Source organism: Globicephala melas, chromosome 15 (assembly GCF_963455315.2).
Source record: "Globicephala melas chromosome 15, mGloMel1.2, whole genome shotgun sequence".
In the NCBI taxonomy this organism is placed as follows: domain Eukaryota; kingdom Metazoa; phylum Chordata; class Mammalia; order Artiodactyla; family Delphinidae; genus Globicephala; species Globicephala melas.
Genome location: NC_083328.1, coordinates 44,702,934 through 44,722,200, shown reverse-complemented (window position 1 = coordinate 44,722,200; position 19,267 = coordinate 44,702,934). Strand labels below are relative to the sequence as shown.

At 39.9% G+C, this 19,267-nt stretch overlaps 1 protein-coding gene across 4 annotated transcripts in view; it reads left to right on the top strand.

Annotated features, from left to right (window-relative positions):
- The window catches only part of MACROD2 (mono-ADP ribosylhydrolase 2), a 1,989,159-nt gene that overhangs the window by 1,952,552 nt on the left and 17,340 nt on the right, over window positions 1-19,267 (top strand). For all 4 annotated transcript variants that reach the window (XM_060284443.1, XM_060284445.2, XM_030872537.2 and 1 more), the window contains 2 exons: window positions 12,910-12,987; window positions 16,046-16,110. In XM_060284443.1, the coding sequence (XP_060140426.1) occupies window positions 12,910-12,987; window positions 16,046-16,107 (140 nt within the window). In that variant the 3' untranslated portion in view covers window positions 16,108-16,110. The remainder of the gene's footprint in view (window positions 1-12,909; window positions 12,988-16,045; window positions 16,111-19,267) is intronic.

Here is a 19,267-nt window from a genome sequence, read left to right as displayed (position 1 = left end):
ATGAGAGTTAGATGCTTAATTGGGGCCTGGAAAAGGGAAAGAAAAGCCAGACGTGTAGAATGTGATCGGAATCCAGCTCAGGTAAGCCAAGTGTGGCAACACCTGGGAAGGCTTCAGTGGTTGTGATCTTACATAAAGGAGATGGAACTGCCTTTTAGAGTTCCATGGGGGCAGCACAACCAGCAAAGGGAGATGAGGAGTAAAACAGGTCAGGCCTAAGGTGGTCCAGTTGAAGATGTAAGAAACTGAGTCCTCCAGATCTTTGACACACAGGAGATATTTCTACCTATCCCAATGCTTGGCAAGGATGCAAAACATTTGAAACTGACTCCTCTAACCAGCTCCAACTTAAATGTCATTTCCTTGTTCTCCAAGATTTTTCTTCACCAGCCCTCAAAAAAGGTGACTCACTCTCCACTGGCCCTCCAGAGTTCCTAGTTCATACCATAACACGTGGCTTGTGGGTGGTCCATGTTCTCAATCTCAACCCCCCCACCCCCGTCTCAGCTAGCTTGTGAAGTCCATGAAGACATCAGTATGCCTCATCCATTTTTATCTCAGCATGTAGTAGACACTGAAGTATCTGGTGGATATGTTTTGGGGGTTTACTTCCCAAATATTGGGTCTCTATAGCCTGACTATTCTGACAATAACTAGTGATGAATTTTCAAACCATTCTCAAAGTGGCTGTATGCAGGCACACCATCCGGTTAAACATAAAAGGAAAAGGTATATGCATGTGTCTGATTTCATGCCCACCTTCGGCTACCGCCACTGCCTTTTATCTACTAAAGACAGCTTCTGATTTTTTTTTTTTCTTTTTTGCGGTACGCGGGCCTCTCACTGCTGTGGCCTCTCCCGTTGCGGAGCACAGGCTCCGGACGCGCAGGCTCAGCGGCCATGGCTCACGGGCCCAGCCGCTCTGCAGCATGTGGGATCTTCCCGGACCGGGGCACAAACCCGCGTCCCCTGCATCGGCAGGCAGACTCTCAACCACTGCGCCACCAGGGAAGCCCCTTCTGCCCATTTTTTGATTGGGTTGTTTGTTTTTTTGATATTGAGCTGCATGAGCTGTTTGTATACTTTGGAGATTAATCCCTTGTCGGTTGCTTCATTTGAAAATATTTTCTCCCATTCTGTGGGTCGTCTTTTCGTTTTGTTTATGGTTTCCTTTGCTGTACAAAAGCTTTTAAGTTTCATTAGGTCCCATGTGTTTATTGTTGCTTTTATTTTCATTACTCTAGGAGGTGGATTGTAAAAAGATCTTGCTGCAATTTACACCAGAGGGTGTTTTGCCAATGTTTTCCTATAAGAGTTTTATAGTATCTGGTCTTACATTTAGGTCTTTACTCCATTTTGAGTTTATTTTTGTGTATGGTGTTAGAGAATGTTCTAATTTCATTCTTTTACATGTAGCTGTCCAGTTTTCCCAGCACCACTTATTGAAGAGACTGTCTTTTCTCCACTGTATATTCTTGCCTCCTTTGTCATAGATTACATGACCATGGTGCATGGGTTTATCTCTGGACTTTCTGTCCTGTTCCATTGAGCTATATCTGTTTTTGTGCCAGTACCATATTGTCTTGATTACTGTAGCTTTGTAATATAGTCTGAAGTCAGGGACCCTGATTCCCCCAGCTCTGTTTTGCTTTTTCAAGATTGCTTTGGCCATTCAAGGTCTTTTGTATTTCCTTAAAAACTGTAATTTTTTTTCTTCTAATTCTATGAAAAATGCTATTGGTAATTAGATGGGGATTGCATTGAATCTGTAGATTACTTTGGATAATATTGTCATTTTGGCAATATTGATTCTTCCAATCCAAGAACATGGTATATCTCTCCATCTGTTTGTGTCATCTTTGATTTCTTTCATCAGTATCTTATAGTTTTCTGAGTACAGGTCTTTTGCCTCCTTAGGTAGGTTTATTCCTAGGTATTTTATCCTTTTGATGTGATAGTAGACGGGATTGTTTCCTTAATTTCTCCGTCTGATCTTCCATTGTTAGTGTATAGTAATGCAAGAGATTTCTGTGTATTAATTTTGTATCCTGCAACTTTACCAAATTCATTGATGAGCTCTAGTAGTTTTCTGGTAGCATCTTTAGGATTTTCTATGTATAGTATCATGTCATCTACAAACAATGACAATTCCACTTCTTCTTTTCCAATTTGGATTCATTTTATTTCATTTTCTTCTCTGATTGCTGTGGCTAGGACTTCCAAAACTATGTTGAAAAACTTCCAAAACTAAGTGGCAAGAGTGGACATCCTTGTCTTCTTCCTGATTTTAGACAAAATGCTTTCAGTTTTTCACCATTGAGAATAGTCATTCCTTTTTTACTTTGGAGAGGGAGCCAAGGGCATGTGTCTACAAGTGATGACCACCAGTAGGATGGTCAAGGAGCAGCTTTAGGATTGAGGTTCTTTGGGAGAAAATAGGTTAGATGAGGGGCAGATGGCTTACAATTGTACTTTTGTCCCGAAGAAATAGGAACTAATTGTAAATCAAGTATACCCATCTGCTCAGGCTGCCATAAAAAAAATACCATAGACTGGGCGGCTTAAACACCAGAAGTCTATTTTCTCACAGCTCTGGAGGCTGAGAAGTCCAAATCAAGGTGCTGGCTGATTTGGTTTATGGCGGGATCTCTCTTCCTGGCCTATAGGTGGCCCCCTTCTCACTGTGTCCTCATATGGCAAAGGGAGAGAGAGAGAGCTCTCTTCTTATAAAGCCACAGTCCTATCAGATTAGGGCCTCACTATTGTGACCTCATTTAATTTTAATTACCTCCATGAAGGCCCTATTTCCAAATACAGTCACATTGCCACTTGGGGCTTCAACATATGAATCTTGTGGCAGGGGCGGGGGGGGGCGGGGTCACAAATATTCAATCCATAACCTCAAGTCTGATCAGAACTATCCTTTGATAAATATTCCTAAAACCAGCTGTTGACAAAGGCCAAGTATGTGAGACACCCGGAGTGAATACCCCATCCCACAAATCAAAGGAGTCTGCACATCTGGTCTTGGGTTTAAGCTGGTGATGTGAAGTCACATTTCAAATCTCACTCACCCAAACATAATGATATGAAAGCAGATAAGTAAAACAAGCAAACGAACAACACAAATAAAAACAGTAATTAAAAGAACAAGCTGGGCTTTCCTGGTGGCTCAGCGGTTGAGAGTCCGCCTGCCGATGCAGGGGATGCGGGTTCTTGCCCCGGTCTGGGGGGATCCCACATGCTGCGGAGCAGCTGGGCCCGTGAGCCATGGCTGCTGAGCCTGCGCGTCCGGAGCCTGTGCTCCGCAACGGGAGAGGCCACAACAGTGAGAGGCCTGCTTACCGCAAAAAAAAAAAAAAGAACGAGCTGGTAGCCATGGCAAAAGGAAGGCGTAAGCCTGGTGTCACCCCCAACCTACTCCCTAGCTCTACCAGGCTCTGAAATAATCCTGAATAGGGTCTTACTAGCTACCATTTACTTTCCCAACTGGGAGAAGAGCAGGCCAGGGAGATTTGCACAAGCGCATGAAGCCAGCCATGAACACCTTTATTCTGCCTTGCCCCAAAGAGACAGGAAAACAAGCTGTGATTCTCCATTTCAATATCTCTTGCTGGGAGGAAAATGGAAAAGGAAAGGCAGACCAATAACAAATTCCTGGATCTAATTACCTCTAGGGGAAAAAAACAATAGGAATTTCACCAAATAGAGGGCAAAAGGGAAAATAAATAAGGCAAGATCTTGGGGGTGAGCAGGAAGCAGAGGAGGAGGTGCTGGAAAGTCCCAGATGAAGCCCCCTTGAAAGAGGAGCCCCCTTCATTCCCTGAGGATTCTGTGTAGGGTTTGCTTAGGGTTTATCACCTTCTGCTTTGGAGGCTGAGAGAGAAAACAGCAAAGAGAATAGCGAAGCCCAAGCTGACTTTTTTGCTCTTAGAGCAAAAACGAGTTGCAAGGCTCACGTTGAATTGAAAAAAACTATCCAACCCCAAGGATAGCCCCCACTGTGACAGGCAACAGTACCAACAAAGTGGTGGCCTGGGCTGGGCATGGGACACACTTGCTGAGGAATCCAGCACAATGAATGTGGTTGATGCTGTGACCACTTTACCCTCCCAAAGAAAACGCTTCCACAGACAATGTGCGAAAGGAGTAGCTTGCTAATGTGTGTGTCACATGCTCACGCTGTAGTAATGACCTTATTGACTTTCATGTAGCCTTCATAAATTAAGAAAATTAACCCTCTGTCAAACACGTTGCAGATATTTTCTCCTGGATGGCCTTCTTTTGATTTTCTTTAAGATACATTAAATAAATTTTACTATGCTTTCTTCTAAAATCTTCAGATATTGTTTTTTAAGTGACCTATATGGGAAAAGAATCTAAAAGAGGGTGAATATACGTTGCTGTGTGGTAGAAACTAACACAACATTTTTAAATCAACTATACTCCAATAAAATTTTTTTTAAAACTGAAAAAAAATTCAGTAAGAAAAAAATGAGCAATCAAATAGAAAAATTGGTAAAATATTAAAATAAATGACAGAAGAGAGGAAGGGAGGGAGGGAGGAAGGGAGGAAAGATATTAGGAAGGAAGTTAGGAAGGAAGGAAGGAGGAATCTCAACACCCTGCATGTTAAGAGGTAATAATAAAAGAAAAATACACTGTAGAACAGTATTATTCTCTGAGATTTATTAATCCAGCTAAGCCAGTCTTCTACTCCATTCAGTTCTTTTCATTAAGGTTTATACGTAGCACGGACTCAATATATATGCTGGCTGGCTGGATGAATGAATGAATAATACCAAAGAGGAGGAAAAATGTGATAAATTCTTGAATGATACAGAGAAGTGATTCAGCTAAGTTTTTATGCTTAAATATCCTTGATTAAGAGACATCAAGAAGTAGATATTAAATTTGTTTCTCTCAGCCAAAAAATATTAATCAAGCGTTTATTATAGTCAATCCTTATCTCTTTTGATCCTCAAATGTTGTGAGGGAGATATCATCACCTCCATGTATAAGTGACAAAACTGAGACTCTGAATGTGAACGAGACCTATCCAAGATCGCACAACTAGAGATGCCAGAGCTTGGATTTGAAACCAGCTGTGTCCAACTCCAGAGAGCTACACTCCATCCCCTTTCACTGATGTTGAGCTTCCCACAAAGGTGGCCAGAAATGGACAGTCCTGAGTTTCAGTATCTGTCATGAGTAACAGAAAAGGGAGTTACAAAAAGCAAAACAAAGGCGTATTCAAAGGAGAGAAGGAATTTGTAGAGGCTGGACTTGTGGTTTGTTGTGTGTCATTTGTTGTAGAGAAGGTGGGTAGTAATCTCTGTTAAATGCTGTCTGGTCTATTTTGCCTCCCTTCACTTTGGATGAATTTTCCTAGGCGTAGTGTTTATCCTTTGCACCCTTACATATTATCACAAAACACCTGGATAAGAAACCTGGTTGCTACTGAAGCAGCTATGTAAATGCATAAGCCCATGCCATTACCAAGGATTGGAATTTTTTTCTTGAGGTTAAATGTATTTAGTTTATCGCTGTTGGAACCACATCACTAAGAGGAGTCGCATCACTGACTTTTACAATCATTTTACATAGTGTTGGTGCCTTGATTGTAAAGAGCAGTTTGTGGGGAAGTATAACAATACAAAGACTCAACTTCTCTTCAAGTCCTGTCTTCTCACTGACACTCTGTTCTTGCTCCGTAAGTTGGTCTTTGATCTCCTTTAGTTTTACTTGCACTTGGATTCTACACCTAGAAAGTGAACTTGGCACTCTAGGATAAAGTAAGGTCTAATGGAGCTCATCTCCCCTAACAATCAGTTGCTTAAAAAGAACATAAATTGATGTTTATGCATGTGGAATAATGCTTTTCTCCATTTGAGCTTGGAAGTTAAATATATGTGACAAACGCCTTAAACTCTGCGACCAGTTTTCTTCCATTTTAGTACCATTGTGAAGGCAACAGAGTTTAGCCTGTTAAGGGACGTCTCATCTGTATACATCAACGTGGCATTTCTCAAAATTTCATACAGATACCATTTGTTGCCCTGAAACCACACTCCTTCTCGGATGGGGCTCCAACCCAGCCAAAAGTCAGACTGGAACTTGAACCCAGGATCCCTGACTAGGAGGGGACTCAAACGCATTGTCTTTTCATTGAAACCGCTCACCTGGTGTCAGGACTTACTGAAGCTCATGTTCCTTAGTCTCGATGCAGAAAGAACTCAGCGTGAGGCAAAGTGATAGGCAAAGAATGAGTTTATTAGCATAGGACACTTGTGAGAGATATAAGCGGGCAGGCAAGGGAGTGCAGCCCTGAGAAGAAAGAGGGCTACATTTTTATAATCAGAGGGAAGGTGGGGGAAGACCACCTTCTCCCTCATTTTTGGGGAGATGTCAAGGTTTACGTCATTAGTTCCTCCTTTGACCCTATGTGGTCTGACCGGGATTGTCATTGAGCTATTTTAATCATATGTATATTAGCAAAAGGGTGATGACATATACTAAAATATGGTAATTCATCTCAGGTTTCAGTATAATGTCCCCTTTCACCTAGTTTCTTTCCCCTTTCACTTATATTCCTGTCTTGACTACATGCAGAAATGCAACTCTTCAAGGACCATTTACTCCCTGACTTCATGTAACAAGATTCAGACCCCATATCTATTGTCTTGTATTTTTAACTTGAGTGTGGCTTGAGTGTGCCTTGCACTTGAATGTGCTTGGTCTTCCTTCAAGGTAGTATAGATTGTTGCTAGGTTACTAGATTCTTTTCTTGAGTGGTCATTAGCTTACAGTAGTCTCCCAAACTCCCTTAAAATTCCCTCTGTCTTTAAACCCCTAGTGGGATTTTTCAACTAACTATTTAAGTATCCTACTCTATCCCTATCTGCTCTGTAGATGATTTTAGGTGATATCAAAATTAACATATTTATTATTTATTCACACATATTTATTATCATGTGTGAAAAAAGTAGGCACAAATTAAGCTCACAGTTTTATAGCTATGATTGCTATGGGACAAAATTAAGAAGCAGTGTTAGGCCTGAGTCAATTAAAAACATTATTAAGCATTAGTTGTCACCACAGTAATGCTGCGTAACAAGCCATCTTCAATTTCAGAGGCTTAGAACAACAATCATCCATTCTTTTGTTCAGAGAGGATCAACCACATCTAGTCTGGGCCAGGAAGGATGTCAGGCTGTGAGTTGAGTTCAGGTCTTATCCTCCTTAGATCAGCTGCTCCCTAAAGCATGTTCTTCTTGGGGCAAAAGGCAGGAGCACAAGAGGGCAAACCCCAACTGTACAAATGCATTTCAAACCTCTGTTTGACTCACTTTTGCTAATATTCCATTAGCCAAAGCAAATTCCATGACCAAGCCCAATGTCAGGGAACAGTGAAGTCAACTCCTGTAGGGGTGGAAGACAGGAAGTGAGCCTTTTGAAACAATTGCCTAATCCATTACATTAATAATAAAGTTGGAACACAGATATGGCAAAAGTCAAGATGGTTCAAGAATGCTTGCTTTGGTTCAACACGCTTTAATTCAATACAATTGAATCCAGACAGGCCCTGCTTTCTATAGCTGTCATGATACCTATGCAACTACACATTCTGAGAAATAATTATTTGTAATTCTATTTGTTGCATGGAGTTTGTCAACACAAATCTCAAAAGAAAAACTTGGAGAATCTTCTAACTTCTCTCCATGTTTATGTATTTTAAAATCTGGTTAATTGTATTCTATATGCATTTCAGTATCTTTTCTTTGTGATGAGACTTGCTTCATTTTATTATTTTTTATGTAATGCAACTAACCTACAAAAGGTTATCATAATCAAGGCTTTGAAGAGGACAGTTGAGGTTGGTAATTGAAAATGAAAATGGTACTGTCTGTCCCAGACTCTTTCTATTTCAGAATCTTTTATCTCCTGCTAGGAGCCCTGAAATGTACCTCATTTGTGTTCCAAGCAGCAGCAATCAAAATGAGGGAAGGACAGGCAAACTGAAATAAATAGGCTGTAGAGGCAATTTTTGTTTTGATCAGATTCTATTGTCTGTGTGAAATGGCATCATTTCTCTGGGGCACTCAGATGCATTGCCCAGCAGGGGAGAAACCGTTAGGATAATAACAGTTCCACACACATCAGAGTAATAAGTATCTGTCATTCTTCTCTCCCTCTTTCCAAATACACCACACACACACACACACACACACACACATGCACATGCATACACATATACACATGCATATTCACATAAGCACGCCATGGCACACATACATAGTCATATATTCATACCACATGTGCATGTATCATGCACACTCATGATATTAAATGAATAATGTCTACCAAACATACCATTAGGGTCTTCAGAAGCGGATCTAAGAGACCTCTGCTCAAGAACATGGCAATATATAGAGCTACAACTATGATTTCTCTTTTCATCTCTGTCATGGATCTCAAAACCTGCCATTACATCTCATGCTAATCTGTGCCAATATGGTGGCATAACCTGAGATTTCTCAAACAATGTACTATATTTTAAAATAATGAGGTTGAAAAGACAAAACGTAAGGCAAACAACTTAAATATTTACTGTCTGATTTGCCTTTTGGGTTTTGCTTTCTTCAACTTCTTTTTTCCTCTCTTGCCCAGCTCTTAAAAGTGTTTTGTATGCTCCTTCATTTTCATTGAGCATTATTATATTAACTAGCATCCTGTCTATTAGCTAGAAAGTTCTCTGAGATGTCAGAGAGGTATCTCTATAGTAATATCACCAGGGTTATTACCATTGAGAGTAATGACTTTGAAAGAGATTTCCTGGAAGAATCAGCTACAGGTTCCCTAGATCCCATCACAAACAATGACGCCAAGGACAAAGTCAAAGAAGTACTGATTAAATTGTGTTAGGTCAATTAACTTTCCTTCCATAGTAATCATCTTATGAAATATAATAATTATGTTGTATTTTAATAAGTTCTGATGGTGTCCAAGGAGTTAGAACATTTTATAGTTATTTTTATAGTGAAAAAGCCGAGGCTTTTAAGTACTATGAGATTTGGTAAAAGTCATTGAAGAAATTAAGTGACCAGCCAGGATATTCTCTTTTATGACATGTCTGTGTCTTGCCCATTTTCTGTTGGGTTCCTTGTCTTTTCTATGTTATATTGTTTTCTTTATATATTAGTACAAGAGTCCTTTGTAAGTGAGATCCATATTATATATATGTGTGTGTTTGTTTGTGTGTATATATACATATATATATATATGTACACAAACACAAATGGCAAATATCTTCTACTCTGGTTTACTTTGCACTCTCTTAATGGTGTGTTTTGATAAAATAATGATGCTAATTTAAATGTTTTCCATATTATTAGTCTTTTGCCTAATGGTCAGTGCTTTGTAACTGTGTAAGAAATTTTTGCCTCATGATATAAAGGTCTTTTTCCATGTTACCTTTCAAATTTCTATAATCTACCTGGAATTTATATTTTCATATAGTGAAAATCCTTCAGTGTAGGTCTACTGTTTTTCCCCCTGAACAAATTCTATTTTTTCCCTGAAAATTTTTTATTTCAAATTGGAAGTTTGAAAGAAGATTTTGCTAGGTATGAAATTTTACGTTAGTGATATTTTCTTTAAGTGCTTTGAAGATATCATTACATTGTCTCTGGATTCCATGATTTTTATTGAGATGTCATCTATAATTCCTATTGTTGCTATTTTGAAGTTAATGGGTCTTTACTCCTAAATATATATTTTTTCTTTAACCTTGATTTTCTGCAAGTTTACACTGATTGGCCTGAATAAGATTTGCGTTGCATTAATTTTGCTTGGGTATCATAATACTCTTAAAGCAGTGGCTTGATATTTTCCATTCAGTTTGGGAAATTATCAGCCATTATCTTTTAAAATATTGCTTTTGCCCCATTACACGTAGGATACACCCTATCTCATACATCTGCTAATTCTTTTCATCTGTATTTTATTCTTTATATTTTCTAACTTAGCTTTCAGTTTGTAAATTCCTCCTTCAGCTGTGTCTAATTGCCACCAAATCCACCTATTGAATTCTAAACTTCAATTATTATATAATTTTCAGTTCTAGAATTTACATCTGACTTTTTTTATTTAGCGTCTAGTCCAGTTAACTTCTTTGCCATGAGAATTCTCCCTCTTCTCACCCAATTCTTAAACACATTAACCATATTTTAAAGTTGTATCTACAAATAGATCTCTAACATGTCTCTATATATTGTCTTGGTTTTCAGTGATCCATTCTTGTTCCTCAGGAATGACCGGTAATTTTTTATTGAATGCTAGACACTATGTGCGAAAAATTGTAGAGATAACTTGAGCCTCTGGGTGGCCTTATCTTCTTCCAGAGAGGATTTATTTTTGTTTCTGAAAGGCTGGTAGGATTGAGTAGAGCACTGAAATCAAATCAGAGATTAAATTGATTAAAAGTAGGCCTTCAATTTTTTTTAAGAACTGGTCTATTTCAAGTTCATTGCCCCCCCAAGTATAACCCACAGAAAACTCAAGGTACTTATCAGTGCACCTCTTCTTTGGTGGGCCCTGACCTGTAAGTTTTTCCTCTCTCCCCACAAATCTCATTACAAAACATCTGAAGGCTCTGTTAAACTTCTTTGTATGTGGAATGTCAGGTTCACCATTTTTCACTTCCTCCAGCTTCTGCTGCATTAATGGCTCGCTAGTGCCTTAATTTCCTCAAATAATCTGTTCAATGTTTCTAGCTGTTCTTGGTGGAAGTGTTATTCTACAGTATGATAGTCTACTTTAGGCAGAAATCCCTTTCTCTAGTTGTGGTGTGCAGGCTTCTCATTGCACTGGCTTCTCTTGTTGTGGAGCACGGGCTCTAGGCGTGCGGGCTTCAGTAGTGGCTTGCGGACTCTAGAGCGCAGGCTCGGTAGTTGTGGCACGCGGGCTTAGTTGCTCCGTGGCATGTGGGATCTTCCCAGACCAGGGCTTGAACCTGTGTCCCCTGCATTAGCAGGCAGCTCCTTAAACACTGCACCACCAGAGAAGCCCTCTCAGTTTAATTTTAACTTGCATTTTTTTTCGTTAGTAGCAAAGTGAATCACATTTTCACACAACTACAGGCCATTCTTATTTTTTAATTAACTTCCTGTTAGATTTCTTGCTCAATTTTCTATCCAATTGTCAATCTTGTTTATGTTTAGAAGTACTTTATATATCAAAGATATTAACCCTTTGTCTATGATAAAAGGTATAAATAATTTTCCTCAACTGGTAATATTTCTTTTTTTAAACATTTCTTATGGTAGCTTTTCCACCCATAAGTTTGTGTTTATATAAAGTCAAATAGTTTCATTTTTTCTAACTACTTCTGTTTTGAGGCATACTAGCAAAGAAAGACTTCCTGCTCCCAAGCTTAGACAACTCCATCAGTAGTTTCTTCTGTAATTGTCTCTGTAAGGAATGTGTTGATGAGCAATTGGAAAATGGTCTATTTTCTAGAATTGACAGAGTGACAAAAGATATGACATGGTTAAGTCCAGCTGGAAGTTTCGTTTTCGTTTTCCCAACCTAAAAGAACTCATGGGCACAGTCACTTTCATGTTGTCCTTGTAGGACTTGGGTATCCACGAGTCATGTTTCCTTATGTTATCCCCTTCCTGACTTTTCTCATCCACGCTCATGTCATCAACAATATAACATTATTCTACATGGACATCTCCCAAATTCCCACATGTCTAATTCTCAGTTTTCTTCCTCAGCATTAGATGCAAAACTTGTTTGGCATCTCCACTTAAATGACCCTCTTCACCTCCCTTCACTTTGTTTGTTTTATATATTGTCAAGTACTGACCTTCCATCCACCCAGGCTCAAAGATTAGTCACCTTACTTCTTGATTCTCAGCTTCAGTAAATCATTACCAAGAGTACAAGTTAAAGGTATCTTTCTTTGAAGAGATTATACACTGGATCTTTCCTAGCCTTGCTTCACCCTAACAGAAAGGTCAAATTGAACCTACTCTGGACTCAATAGGTATTCATGTAATGAAACTGAATTTAATCTTTTGTTTAAGTTATGGACTTGTCTAGTACTTTCTATCTTTGTATTTTCAAATGCCCTGGCTCTTCAAGCTGTGAAAACATAATAGATATTTAACTAAGAAGAGATTATTGTCCTTTTGACTATCTGTAAATTTTCTCACAATAAGAAATATGGATGTTAACTAGATTATAGTGATCATTTTTTCTATATGTACAAATATCGGATCAAGAAAAACAGTCTCCTTACAACTACATTTAGGCATGTTATATAGCTTCAGCCACAGCAAGTGATGACAAGCCTTATGAAACTGTAAATAGAGAACAATTACAACAGAAATTAACTAAAGATGGGATTCTCAACGATCCAAAATGGCGGCATCTGAGGTCTTCTAGGGGAGCAACTGAGCCATTCATTTGTGTTTAAACTTCACTGCCAGGAGAATGAATCTTTCAGCTTTCAGGCATGCCTGAGGCAAAATAGGTTTTCTTTTTTCATTCTCTCTCTTCCAAGTTTAAGCTACATAAACTCACACACAAATTTCCCCAAATTCAAATTGTGGGTTGTTCTGATTAAACCAAGTTTTGCCGCTTTCATGCTACCAGCTTTCTAATTTGAGACATTGTGCATGTATGTATGTGATTATCTCACAAATTAGAGAGAATTTAGAATATGACAGCACTAAAGTATTCAAGCAACTCAACCTACTATTTGCTCCTTTAAGCTTTTCTGCAAAAGAAGTTCAATCCCAGGAGTATTTTTAAACTTAAGAGGGCAATGGAGGGTGACAGAACAATTGGCAGTCAGGCTGTTCTAATTCTCTACTAATCAAGGACTATCTTCTTTTTCAGCGCAAGGCGAGGACACACCTAGAGTTCCTGTGAAAAGCGAAGGCTCTGGTGACACAGAAAATTCTACAAGTCCTGATGGTAAGTTTCTGAGCTATTTGAGTCACACAAACTACAAATCTGTGTAATCTAGGATTAAGGGAGCTGTCTATTCTATGAGTCAACATACTCAGTTTGAACAAGGTAAAGTTCAAAAACCATTTTCTACTGGGAACTAACAAAATTGGCAGCCTTTTGAAAAAACAGCATGTGCCTCAGTTGAATCTTACTTCCCAACACCAAGGAAACAGTGGGTAATTCCAAGGCTAAACTGAAGTCTAGCGGGTGAACCTTATGGAAACACTCAGCAAACACTCAGCATTCAGAGGAGCCCTGGCTTGAGTTTGGGCTAAGGTTATTCTTGGACCTTCATCACTTCACCTCACTGTATCACACATCAGATGGCTTGGCCAAAAACACAGTGAGTCTTTAAAAGTACTTTATAAATAAATTTACAAAAACCTTTTTTTAGTCACATCTTACTTTGAAGGCATCTAGAAATTGTGAGCCTCAGGAATATTATAGCTTATAGCCTTGCCCCTGCACAACGATACTGGAAACCCTTTGAACTGTCCTCATTTAGAAAAACAACTATTTGAGCACACATGATTTCTAAATATTTAATTCCACTTGCCCACAGAGCTTAAGAGAACCAGAATTATTGTTCAGTGATCAACTGTTTATATATATATTGTTGTTTGGGTTATTTTAGCCAGGAAAACAAAGCCAATTACTTTGAGTTGATAATGACCTTGGGAAAATTTCAGCCACTGGTAGAAGTTACTTGGTGGTTTTAAATGGTTTCCTATGCCATGCATTCCACCCTGCTACAAGGCTTGCCCTCACCTAATTGCCTCCCTTAATTATAAGCCCTTCTGCACCAACTGATTTTTTAATTAAGTATTTTTTTAATTTTTTAAAAAAATATATACAATTTTTTAAAGGTCACTTTCCATTTACAGTTATTACAAAATATTGGCTATATTCCCCATGTTCTACAATACATCTTTAAGCCTATCATACATCCAAAAAACTGATTTTTTTTTAACCCCTGGGCATGCTTTATCTAGGGGAATAATACTGTCAAACCCCAGATTCATTCCATTAAAAGCCACCCCATGTTGGTGATGCTCAGTTGAATGAAACCTTCCCCAGCCTTGTTGTGACACCATAGGCACGGTTCTTAACTAGTTCTCTGCAAAGCATGTTCCAAAGAATACGAGGTCCATGCAATGCTCAATGAATAAAAGGGAGATAAATGTGGGAAATCTTGGAGATTTGCCATGCACATTCCAGGCTCTCCAAAGTCTCAGCTGTAAAGAAACTTCTTAACATCATTTAACATTGCTTTTCCCAAACTTATTTGATCATGAAATGCCTTTCATACTAACACTTATTAGGTTTTGGAACTAGGGACCCTTGGGTTGGAGGAAGGAACAGAAAAGGAACACTCACCCATATTTTTGTAGACCAGGATAGAAAGTGCATACATTATTCTTTTTTGTAGAGGTACACTTCCTGTAACTGGCCAGTTTATAACTGGGGTAAAGAATGGGCTCACACATCATTAGAAACCAAGGCTAGTTTGCAGGAGGAACAAAGAAAGAGACCTCCTTGAGAGAGAGTTGGGTGGGCTGCCATCCAATGTCATTCCCTCTTTCAAGTCTCTTTGGAATGTGAGCTCCAGCACCTGCCACTGGTTTTCTTGAACATGAAAACTTGATTAAAGTAAAACAGATTTCGGGCTTTCCTGGTGGCACAGTGGTTGAGAGTCTGCCTGCTGATGCAGGGGACACGGGTTCGTGCCCCGGTCTGGGAAAATCCCACATGCCGCGGAGCGGCTGGGCCCGTGAGCCATGGCCGCTGAGCCTGCGCATCTGGAGCCTGTGCTCCGCAACGGGAGAGGCCACAACAGTGAGAGGCCCGCGTACCGCAAAAAAAAAAAAAAAAAAAAAAAAAGTAAAATAGATTTGGATTGTTGCTTTTGTTCCAACAAATGAAGACTATCCAAATGAGAACAAACAGAGGTTACTTATTCAGAGCTACCAAAGCATGGGTGTCACGCAGCCATCATCGCTTGTGTTTGGCCAGCTCAAAGGCAGGGAGGGAAGTGGGGAACTTCTAAGAAGAGGGAAGACTTCAGGCATCCTTGATTGGAGGTTGCCGGTAAGGGGAAGCTGCACTTGGGCTAACCAGAAGTGGCTGATTGGTTTGGGAACATATTTGGCTTTCCCTGGCTCGTCCTGTGTTGGGAGCATGGAGTAAAATACAGGAAAGCTGGCAGTCACTGGCCAAGTCCTGACCATTCTGAGCTGCTTGCTACAAAGGTTTGAAGTCAGAATTCTATTGTTATGTTTGGCCTAGCCATTGTTCATCGGTATAAGTCTTGCAGTTTATAATATGGGCTTTGATGCTTTAAAAATACCAATCTAATTTAACCTACTGACCCTTGAAATTTTCCAGTGTCTGCTATGCCTGCTCTGGCCTCCTGGACAATGGTAGTAATGAATTCTGTGTGCTATTTGTATGCAAATGCTTACATAGAACACACGGTAGAGTAAAAGCACACGTTTTATCATTGCTGTGCGATCTGGTTAGATGTTTTGCTTTTCTATTTCATGGTGTCCACTGCCAGTGCACCCACTGGCAAGTTTACAGTGTCAGTTCTGAATTTCAAAATTGAAGACCTGGCAAACCAAGCAGGCCTACTGGCATTGCTGTTTTAGAGGAAGCTGCTTACCTCTCTGCACGTCGATGATCTGGTTTGCTTTGTTTCCTCTTTATTTTCATAGACATCTATTAAGGCCTTTGAATTTACCTAAGGATGGTAATAAATACACACAAAATATCAACCCAAAAATCTGGTATGAAATGACAACTCAGCTCCTACAGTTTAGTAAAGAAGCAACTCTGCCCTCCCCATTCCCCCACCAGTAAAAATCTATAAGAGTGGCCCCCAAATCTTGAATGAATGAAAACAAACTGAAAGAAGTATAAGATAGGAAATCAGAAATGTAACAATTCACAGGCCATTTTAATATGTTTAAGAGATTTGGGTTTAACAAATCTTTAACCTTTTTGTTTTCCTTTCTGGTTCCAGTTGAAATGAATAATCAGGTTGACAGTGTAAATGACCCAACAGAGAGTCAGCAAGAAGATTAATAGGTAAGTTGCCTCTGTTACAAGATTTTCAGTTGATGAAATGGGCCAGCCATAGAAACTGTTTGTAAGAGGCATGTTGGATTCCCCTCAGTTCTATCCAGTCCCGTGGATAGAACTTTTAAACGTTTAAAAGTTTAGCTTCAGACTAAACTTTTAAAATATTTATACCAAATAACATATTGTAAGGAACTTACCATCTTTAAAGGAAAAAGATAAGCTACAGCATATCCAGATCATGCAATACCCTGGTTTTCTGAGCTTTGATAACAAGAAAAAAAATTTTCCATGCATCTCACCTCCTGGCTTCCTGGAGTGATCAAATTATTTCAGCAACCCCAAGCTGATTCTGAAGCATTGCTTTTCCAGAAGTTACCTGCTGAGTTGTTTAGTATATCTGTTTTTAAGCCTAACACTAAACTTTGCCCTGGAGAATGGGAAAGGAATTTGAGTGTATTTGGGCTGACAGAAGCCTGCCTATGTCCCGTCCTCTCACACCACTACCTGTGGACCTGCACCTCTACACAAAGGTTTGTTGAGTTGAAGGAGCCTCACGGAATTCCACGGGAACATAAATGGGGCCAGACGATGATTACGAGTTTTTCCAGACCAACATTCTTCTAAATCACTCAGCCAAGTCTGAAGAATAGCTAGAATAATGAGTGGTCTGTAACACTTTTTTGTATCTTGAGGGCTGGAGAGAAGAATTAAAGAAAAGAAGCCAGCCTAGCTATTCTGATTCCTAGCTTAAAATACTAAGCTGTGAAAAAAAAAAACTATGGGATAAACGAATTGTGCATCATCCAGGGCAAGACACAAATATGTTGATACGGTTGCCTCTGTCGACTGAAAAAAAAAGCACAACCTAAAAGTTGAGAATTATGTTTTATTTGGTGGACCTTCTGAGGACTTCAAGCCTAGGATAGCTCGTCAGGACTGCTCTGAAGAGGTAAGGGGGGAAGCAGGAACTATAGGAGTTTTACAACCAAGGCCAGGTAGTTGGAACATGAAAAGATGACTGACTGTTAATTAAAGAAAACCAGATATCTCAAGTTAATGAATTTAGCCCTTTTCTACTTATGGGAAGATGCAAGAATCTGGGCTCTTTGGAATCATTCCTTTGATGTGCAGCTTAGCTATCTGGGGCCAATATCCTGTTCTTTCCCATCCTGAGTCCCCTCGGGGTGCACCCTTAGGGGTGGCTGCAGTGGCTGACGACTTACCACGGAGCGACAGAATATGACAGGCAATATTTTTCATTCACAGTACTTCCCCATGGTCATAAATTGGACCAGCATTTGGAAGCAAAAAAACACAAATTATTATGATTAGTATAACTAGTAGTAATCTGGTTGCAATAAACCATCAAGTCCACAGGAGAGCTAGCTGGAGAAGCCAAATACTAGAAGGATCAGGTAAAGAGAAAAAGATAAACGTTTCATCTTTGTCTACAAAGGTATACTTTATCAACATGTAGGTTGATAAAGCAGAAGAGAGAAGATTTTTTTCTGGAAAAAAAAACTTAGAAGTATATTTCAGAAAGTGATAAAATTATAAATTATATTTATCATTTAATTAATTCCTGATGAGGTCCTGAGCCAAGATGGTGGAGTAGAAGGACATGCTCTCACTCCCTCTTGCGAGAACACCAGAATCACAACTAGCTGCTGGACAATCATTGACAGGAAGACACTGGAACTCACCAAAAAAGATACCCCACGTCCAAAGACAAAGGAGAAGCCACAATGAGACGGTGGGAGAGGCGCAATTACAGTAAAATCAAATCCCATAACTGCTGGGTGGGTGACTCACAGACTGGAGAACACTTACACCAGAAGTCCACCCACTGGAGTGAAGGTTCTGAGCCCTGTGTCAGGCTTCCCAACCTGGGGGTCCGGCAACAGGAGGAGGAATTCCTAGAGAATCAGACTTTGAAGGCTAGCGGGATTTGATTGCGGGACTTTGACAGGACTGGGGGAAACAGAGACTCCACTCTTGGAGGGCACACACAAAGTAGTGTGTGCATCAGGACCCAGTGGAAGGAGCAGTGACTCCATAGGAGATTGAACCAGACCTATCTGCTAGTGTTGGAGGGTCTCCTGCAGAGGCAGGGGGTGGCTGTGGCTCACTGTGGGGAAAAGACACTGGCAGCAGAAGTTCTGAGAAGTACTCCTTGGCATGAGCCCTCCCAGAGTCTGTCATTAGCCCCACCAAAGAGCCCAGGTAGGTTCAAGTGTTGCGTTGCCTCAGGCCAAACAACCAACAGGGAGGGAACCCAGCCCCACCCATCAGCAGTCAAGCAGAATAAAGTGTTACTGAGCTCTGCCCACCAGAGAAACAGTCAGCTCTACCCACTACCAGTCCCTCCCATCAGGAAACTTGCACAAGCCTCTTAGCCTCATCCACCAGAGGGCAGACAGCAGAAGCAAGAAGAACTACAATCCTGCAGCATGTGGAACAAAAACCACATTTACAGAAACATAGACAAGATGAAAAGGCAGAGGGCTATATACCAGATGAAGGAACAAGATAGAACCCCAGAAAAACAATGAAATGAAGTGGAGATAGGCAACCTTCCAGTAAAAGAATTCAGAATAATGATAGTGAAGATGATCCAGGACCTCAGAAAAACAATGGAGGCAAAGATGGAAATGCAAGAAATGTTTAACAAAGACCTAGAAGAATTAAAGAACAAACAGAGATGAACAATGAAAACTACACTACAAGGAATCAATAGCAGAATAACTGAGGCAGAAGAACGGATAAGTAAGTGACCTGGAAGACAGAATGGTGGAATTCACTGCTGTGGAACAGAATAAAGAAGAAAAGAATGAAAAGAAATGAGACAGCCTAAGAGACCTCTGGGACAACATTAAACGCAACAACATTCGCATTATAGGGGTCCCAGAAGGAGAAGAGAGAGAGAAAGGAACCGAGAAAATATTTGCAAAGATTATATTCAAAAACTTCCCTAACATGGGAAAGGAAATAGCCATGAGAGTCCCATACAGGATAAACCCAAGAAGAAACACGCCGAGACACATAGTGATCAAACGGGCAAAAATTAAAGACAAAGAAAAATTATTGAAAGCAGCAAGGGAAAAACGACAAATAACATAGAAGGGAACTCCCATAAGGTTAACAGCTGATTTCTCAGCAGAAA